Raw genomic sequence first — 8395 nt, forward strand, 5'->3', positions numbered from 1 at the left:
ATTTTGTTTGTTAATGCTGCAGAAAATGGGAGCAGATTCTCTTGCTGGAGATAGATTTGTACGTAACTGTGAGATCAGCCACTGTCAGCTCTGATTAGAAAAAATTTCCTGCATGTGGACCCACAGCACCATCAGATGGCATGGGTTAGGTACATTTGGATCTCTAAAAGTGCCTTGAAAGTGGTGGTGGCTTTATTTTGGTATATTACTATGGAGTGTGAAGAGCACCAAGTGTTTATGAACAGGCTGGTTTGTAGGGTTGTCATGATGCAAAACCAGTGCTCACAGGGTTTGTTCTGAAGGATTTCTCTTATGTCAAGTAGGTGTCTTGACAGTGTTTTTTTCCAAGTGTTTTGCCTGACCCTAAAACAGATGGAATACTTAACAAAATCTTTGTTCTGCTGTCTTTGATGGGAACAGATCTCTCTGGAAGTCCACACCGTACATTTGTGGCCACATCCAGCCTAAAGGGAAGGTGAACTTTCCACTCAGTTAAGTGTAAGATTCTACTTTTTCACTATTTCTTTTTTTTTTTTCTTTTATTTAGGTACTATGATTCTTCAGATTTGAGAAGCAACACTTTCTCTAAATGGGATGACAATTCAGATCCTTTTTGGAAGAAGGAAAGTAATAGCAGAGATGTTGATGTAATATTAACTCCGAAAAATACAGGCTTTTCAGAGAGGTATGCCAAGAAATACTGATTTTTGAACAGAAAGTCCAAGCATGTTAATACAATTTGAATCCTGATTATAGTAGTGCAATTTTTTTCTGACTAGAGGGAGAATTTGGTCACAGCTTTGATTATCAGGCAAGGAACCTCCTGGCTGAGTTTTCTTTGTAAGCTGAATTTGGTGATCAGTATTTTTAAAAAAGTTATTGTCTGTTTTGATTTGCAGTGTATCTACTGGAGGTAGTTTCCAAAGTATTTGCAGCAAAAGGGTGGTAGGCAAAATAGAGAATGACTCATATTTGAGTGTTTTGAGTACGTGCTTGTTTTACTTCCTTTGTGTATTGTCTTATGAACCAAGTAGAACCCAGTTACCGAAGGAGTGAAACTAAGCTCTTGGGATCAAGATATCATCACAATTAGGTCTGTTGTCTCTTTGATAAGAGATGAATGTATTTCTTCTTGTGACAGCTGTGTTTTCATCTTTTCAATAAAATGGAAAATGCAAGAATGTGGGCTTTTGTGTGATTGCCAGCTGTATTTGCTTCTGTTCTTATTTAAAACAATTTTTCACTTATCTGTATGCTTAATGTAACTTTTTCTTTTTTAAGACAAACATGGTCTCTTCTTAAAGACTGGACCATACATTCTGCACAAAACAGGCATTGATATTGTTCATAACGCTGTTAGTTTGTTATTTAAGCTTCTTTTTTTCTTTAAAAAAAAGTTATAAGCATATGCATGTTTGCTGAGATAAAAGGCCAGATCTTTTCATACTGTTTGGCTTAAATGTGAATTTCACTGATGTTGTGCTTTTAAGTGGGTTTGTTTTTCTTTTGGGGTTTTGTAGAAATATCCTGTTTTTGTTGATGTAATTTTGGCTTACTTTTTCAGTGAGCTCTAAAAATAAAGAAGGCAGGATTCATGAATTTCAGATGCTATAAGTTCATTGTCTTGTAAAACTGTCACTGAAATTTTATTTGCTGCTATATCAGACTAGTTATATAGTCCTGGGTTTATGCTGATTTAATTTCTACGTGCTGCTATTTTATAAATCACAATTATGCTTCTGGACTTCAAAAAAATGAAGATGGTAGTGCTTCTTATTTGATTTAGCATTCTGCCATGATATAAATGTAACACTGCCAATGCGTTCTGGTTTTTTTCCTAGGCCTGCATCTCGTCGTAAGCCTGAATATGAGCCGTCTTCAAGCACCGATGAGGCACAAAAAAAATTTGGCAATGTAAAAGCAATTTCATCAGACATGTATTTCGGAAGGCAAGATCATGCAGATGTAAGCTGGAAACAGTGATAAACCTTGCTGAATGTGAAAATATTGTTTGGCTGTAGAACAAGGTGTTGTTGTATATAAAGAGCAGGCAATAAATACTTAACATCTGTAAAATTGTTACTTTTGTAGAGTTATATTTGTTTGAAAATTTGTTTGATAGAAATAGACAAGTCTCCAGTAACTGATGGTTTAGTATTTCTTCTCAAGGAGCTGAAAATGCTAGGAGGAGCTTTGCCCCCAGTATCATTCTTTTCTGGTAGGGGTGATAGATAGTCATTCAGCAGTCTTTGATTTAGAAGGAATCAGCCTGATGCTGGATGAAGTCCAGCTTCTTTCATTGCAAAGAAAAATCTGATGCTAACGAATTGTTGATGAAAGGAGCAGTCTCCTTATAATTGTAAGGCTAGGTAAGCTTATAAATTGCTCAGCAAATAGCATATAATTGGATCAGCCTACAAATAATAATAAAACAAAAGCATTAATATTAGTTAGAATTTTGTAGACAAGAAATCACTTTTAAAAAAAAATTCTTTTAAAGAAAAAATAACAGTGTAAACAGTGATGTAAAATGATGTAATCATTTTATTACCATTCCCAAGGACTTAGAACTGGGAAAAGTTTAATTAAAATCATCATTCAGCAGGGATAAGGCTTCAGGAAGACCTCATTGTGACCTTTCTGTACACAGGAGGGTGACTCATGATCTCATAGTAATAGGACAAGGAGGAAGTGTTTTAAACTAAATGAAGGGAGGTATGAGGTGATAGGAGGAAAATTCTTCACTCAGAAAATGGTGAAGCATGGAACAGGCTGCCCAGATAAGCTGTGGATGACCCATCCCTGGAGCCACTCAAGGCCAGGTTGGATGGGGCCCTGGGCAGCCTGAGCTGCTGGGTGGCAGCCCTACTAGCAGCAGGGGGGGGTTGGTATTGGGTGGGCTTTAAGGTCATTTCCACCCAAACCATTGTATGATTCTATGATACAAACGTGCTGTGATGCCAAAATGATGCTAACTGGAGTGTTTTTCATACCTACCCACTATTTCATATTTTTTGTTGTGATTTTTAATGATTGAATAGCGCACTGTCCTCTGCCTGGTCAGCAACATAAACTTTTTTTAGGGGAGCTAATAGTGAACTGGCCTCTCAGTGTTGCAGAGGAAGATGTCAGTCTTTGATCTATTAAGAAAAGAGTTGAGGGGAGGACAAGCTCATGCTGTATAAGCTACATATAATATGACAGTAGCTTTCAGAATGGTCAACTTCAAATGGGTTTTTACTTTTTATAATCTCGTTATTTTACATCAGCTCTCAAAATGCCAGCACGCTGTTAAAATACTTTTTCTTCTCAATTCTTTTGTAGTATGAAGCTAGGGCTCGACTGGAAAGACTTTCTGGAAGCTCCTCTATAAGTTCAGCAGACTTGTTTGAAGATCAGAAAAAGCAGCCAGCAGGTACATACTTAACTGGGTGAGAAACTGTAGAGTGCTGTGGGATGCATTCCAGTACTCTGCTTCTAGTCATGGTGTTAGAAAGCTATTGCTGTATTCTGCAAAAAGTATGCAAAGTGCAGTATGCATTAATATTGCTAATACATCAAGCAAGCAAGACAGCTGTAGTCATTTTTACAGAATGTTCATTTATTAGATAAAAAGTTCCGTGTTTTCAGTTCAGTGACTTCAGTATTTTAGTATAATTTTTGTGACATATTGCTTTTTTTGTGTATGAAAACAAAGAAGACCTGAAACCGTATAGTAATATCTTAAAAACAAAGGAGATGACACCTAAATTCAGGTAATCGTTTGATGAGTTACCACATGCATGCCACACATTGTAATAATAGTATTGAATCTACTTTGAACACTGGTCTTGCCAAATTGTTAAGGAAATGTTGCAAGTTATTTGTTGAGAAGGTTTGTTGGAGTACATATCATCAGATTAGAAATTAAGTATTAGATAGACTGGAAAGTAGTGTTTAGGCTGTTGAAAATGTCTTTGTTTTTTAGCATGCTGCTAATAATTCAACAGCATAGTGTTGTTTCAAAATGGGCTGTATCCTTTCTCAGAATATGATGTTTGAGGATTCTGCTCACTTATACACTAGGTGTATACATGATAAAATTCTCATCGTACTCTACATAAGGATACTCATAAGCAGTTATACGAAGTTTATTATGTGTATAGGAACTGTGCACATGTTTATTCATTACTCACTACTGGGAAAATCTCTTAGGGTGTGTGGAGTACAGAGATTTCTAATAAAAGAATGCAAAATACTTTCCTGCATTTCATGGTTAGTTACTCACTGCGACTGGCATCCTTGCTATGTAATTCAACAGTGAATTTGAAGTTTCATTACAAAGTGGCTCAATTTCCTGTGTAGTTACTACACTTCTGAGCAGTAAAAGTGAAGAAATAATACACCAAGAATTGTTAGTTCGTGTATTTTAAATTCACATTATGTTCAGGCACTAGAATCTGTCTTTCCTGCTTGTTTTTCTGTTACAATCCCCTTCTCAAAGGTTTATTGTAGATGGTGACCATTTGAGATATTTTACTGCACTCATAGGTTGTCTGTTGTTGGATTAATGCCAAGGTCCTGATCAGTTCCGTAAAATAAATGTTATCAGAAGACCGGAGGTTGGCAACAAATGCACTTCTGTAATTCTGGGGTCCTTGCCAATAGAGAGTCTTGAAAAAGTTGTTTTCATGAACGCCGCTGAGATTTTATGTCACCAAGTTTCAGGATACCTGTCTTTACACAGAACATTGTTACCAAAAAGATAAGGCTGCAAAACAGAGTTTTTAGTTTGTATTCTTTTTAATACCTGTTACTTTTGAAAGATGGCATGTCAGGTCATTGACTTGGAAATGATGATTTAGAAAGAAGTTAGAAAACAAGGAGTTATCTACCTCTGTCATTCTGTGCAATTGTCTGGGAGTCTTGTAAACTAGAAAAGCAGGAGCAAAATCATTCGATTGAGAAGAGAGTAGAGCTTCATTCCCTTTGTTCATATATGTGATTTTTACTCCCATTGTTTTGGCTTTAATAGGAGAAAAAAAAAAAAAGCTGAAGCATCTGTTGAATGGAATGGATAAAGTTACAGTTCAGAAGTAGAGATATCTCAATGATAGTGAATTTTTGAATAGTGATTTTTTTTAAAAGGAGCAATAGGTGATGTGCCATACAAAGGTCTCAGGGGAAGGGAAGCTTGATGAATGTGAAAAGAGGAGCTGCAGGTTCACTCCAGGGGGGCGAAGAAAAAGCAGCCAGTATATAGAAATACTGTTGAAAGCCAGTGTGTGGAAATGTTGTTGAAAGGAGTTACAGTTCTGAAGGATGTGGTGTCTGCAGCTGGATGAACTTGTGTGCAGGTTGATAACTGCGCACAACTTAGCAGCTGAGGTACTGATTGGCTGCATGCCTGCGTTAGGGCGAGGGACCAGTCTTTATTTTGAAAATGTGCTTCCTCTCAGGAACCTTATTTATTCACGAGATCTCAGTTCTGCAAGAGCTCTTTCACTGATGTGTGTGTCCTTTACAGCACCAGAGGCTTGGAAGACTTCAAAATACTTTGCAGAATTTTGCATGACAGCAGTTCTTCTCACTGATGAGCATTTGACTAATTGTGTGTTAATACTTACCATGCCATTAGTTTTGAAACATCTTTGCTTTCTGCTGTCTTTAGACCAGTAGTTCTCATAACAGCAGTAGAGGTAACACCCTTTCTAAGAAAGGTTGGATTGCCAGCTTTGTTGGGGACTGTGAAAACCTGCTATGCAAATGACCATTGCTGTAATTCCAGAGAATGTTCAGTCTGTGGATGCAGTAATGCAGAACAGCGAGCAAAGCATGTCCATGCATGCACACAAATAAGGTTCCTTACTTCTCATTCATCTCCAAATTGCAACGTAAGCACAGCTGTCCAGGATACAAGACATACCACTACAGCAGGTTGGAAGCACAGGATAAATCATGTTTCATCCAAACATATACTGCTTAACTGGGAATGCAAAGTGTAGAAAATGACAGACTGGGTGGAAGTAGGAGCTAATGAAAAAATAAAAAGCAAGATGGATTTAAGAAATTTAAGATTTCGACCTACTGTTTTCTGTAGTGGTTATCAGATGTTCACCTTTAGTCCACTTAGTAGCATTTTGTACTTCTTACGGGAAAAAAGTCTGCTTTTTCTACAGAACTGTTTTATTTTTGTCTGTGTGTTTGCCCCTTCAGGAAGCTACAACATTACAAACGTCTTGCCTTCTGCTCCTGATATTGCCCAGTTTAAACAAGGAGTGAAATCAGTGGCTGGAAAGCTTTCTGTACTCGCTAATGGAGTCATGACATCTATACAGGTTAGCAAAAAATATCTTACACTTCAGTTAAAGTTGTCTTGTAGGCATCTAATGTCATAGATCCTGCTGTGAATTATTTTTGGGAAGAAAAGAATGGACTCAGTTTTGAACTTCATAGACCTGCCAGGATTGACAGTAGTTCTTTATAATCTTAGCTTACTGCATACCTTCTTTTTGTTTCTTTCCTTGCAGAGAGTGTTTTTTCTGAAAACCTAAACAAAAATTCCATTTGTTTGCTGTTGTCTTGCTGTTATAGTTCCTAACTCTGGTATTGCTTCTGGTTTGACAGTAGTACCTTAGATCTATGCACAAAATTAAGGCATCTTATCCTCCACCATGTAAAGCTTTCCTGCAGTTTGTGCTTCCTATATGAGGGCGATGGGAGCTATTTTATATTTGAAAATCAGGCTAATTATCTCTCAGTTTAGCTGCAAGCTCCAGTTCTTCAAAACAGTGCCCAATTTTCTTAAAGAAAGATTTTAAGAATTCAACTACAATTTATTTCACTGACGTAAGTGAAACTGATTTCTTTCAGTGGAAAACATGCTCATGCCTGGTTTTTTTGTTTGTTTGCTTTCTAGGATCGATATGGTTCTTAACAACTTGCATATCAATTAAGTACACTAAAGAAGAGTTTCTCTTCAGATGCACAAGTAATCACACTGCTGATTTGAATAAAGGTTGCCTTAAGACTGTTAATGTCTCTAATTGTTCCAGCCTATTTTTGTGCAGCTTTCTGGCGCAGCGTCTTTTTATTGCTATTTTGTCTTCACAGAGCAGAAATTATGTAGCAACTTGTTACATTGCATATGCTTTTATTTTCCTTTTCCTTGACGGTCTTGTATTTCTCTTAGTGACCTTGATGTTAGATGTTGGGAGCTTTGTATTATTACTGCTTTTGTCTGCGAGGCAAGAAAGGATGAGCACATACATTGGAAATGAGCTTTCCCAACAGAAACCTCTGTGCAGCTGTATCCTCAGTTGCCAGACATAACATATCTTCTGGCTGTCTTTACAAGCTGTGGAGAAGAAAGTAAGCTTATGCTGAGATTGTATTTAGTGGTCTGTAGCAAAACATAGAGTGAAGTTAAACCTGCGTTTATCAGGAAGTAGAAGCTCTTGCAGTAAATTGATGTGCATTGAAGTGATGGGGGATTAATGTTTTAAAATGACATTTGTGCAAGAAAATGTTATACTTAATGTGAGGTATAGGGGAGATGAGGCACCTGGTATTTTGAATAATAGATTTCATCCATTTAGGAGAACAAGCTATTTATTCCTGGTTTTGAAAGTCATAAAAAAATTGCAATATGGAATCCTTAAGTGCTTTAAAAACAATCTGTATTGTGTACAAATTGAAAAAACTTTAAGTATATAAGGAGCCTAATAGAGTAGTTAGTAAAATACTTGTTAAAATTTTCAGAACAATCGCAGTTTTTTTGATAAATAATGAAATTTTGGATGAGGAAATATAGTAGAACTGTGTTTTAGACAGTTTGGATTTTTTTGTTGATGACATCTTGTATAAAAATGATCAGAACTTAACGGAAAAACCTCACAACCAACAATGAGCTCAAGCTAATTCTGTTCTGTACCTTTGATTCTTAATTCAAATTTGTAAACTGCTGATATCTAATAAAAAAAGAAAATTGGTATAAACTGATTTTTTTTTTTTTTTAATTAAATTCATATATGCAGACACCAGTCTCCAGCTTTTGAATACTGCCATCTGTATTCCATATAATGATCTGGTAAAATTAACCTTCCATTTCAGTTAGTGAAACTAACTTTCTTATTAAATTGCTATAGCAATAGAAATCAAAGCAACAAGTGGGATGGAAAAGAAAGTTTCTGTATTCAAATGTGATGGAAGTACAGTTCAGATTATGTAGATGTATTTGTTTTTCTGTTTCTCAGTGCCTCTTGTATTTAACTCTCACTTCTTCTAACTTCTTCTCTCACAGCTGTTCAGATTTAAGCTAAAAATGATGATTCTTTTCTGAGAATAGAAGTATTTGTCCTGCTCAGTTGTAGAGCTTTTACACTTTGTTTTTTCCTTTCCCACTCTATAAGATGAT

General features: G+C 36.3%; 1 protein-coding gene across 2 annotated transcripts in view; it reads left to right on the plus strand.

Moving 5' to 3' along the window:
* The window catches only part of ARFGAP3 (ADP ribosylation factor GTPase activating protein 3), a 32856-nt gene extending 24840 nt beyond the window's left edge, over positions 1-8016 (plus strand). For both annotated transcript variants that reach the window (XM_052690649.1, XM_052690651.1), the window contains exons 12-16: positions 548-685; positions 1842-1965; positions 3325-3415; positions 6196-6317; positions 6899-8016. In XM_052690649.1, the coding sequence (XP_052546609.1) occupies positions 548-685; positions 1842-1965; positions 3325-3415; positions 6196-6317; positions 6899-6916 (493 nt within the window). In that variant the 3' untranslated portion in view covers positions 6917-8016. The remainder of the gene's footprint in view (positions 1-547; positions 686-1841; positions 1966-3324; positions 3416-6195; positions 6318-6898) is intronic.
* Positions 8017-8395: the final 379 nt, after the last annotated feature.

This window comes from Tympanuchus pallidicinctus, unplaced genomic scaffold (assembly GCF_026119805.1).
Source record: "Tympanuchus pallidicinctus isolate F22 unplaced genomic scaffold, pur_lepc_1.0 scaffold27, whole genome shotgun sequence".
NCBI classification, from domain to species: domain Eukaryota; kingdom Metazoa; phylum Chordata; class Aves; order Galliformes; family Phasianidae; genus Tympanuchus; species Tympanuchus pallidicinctus.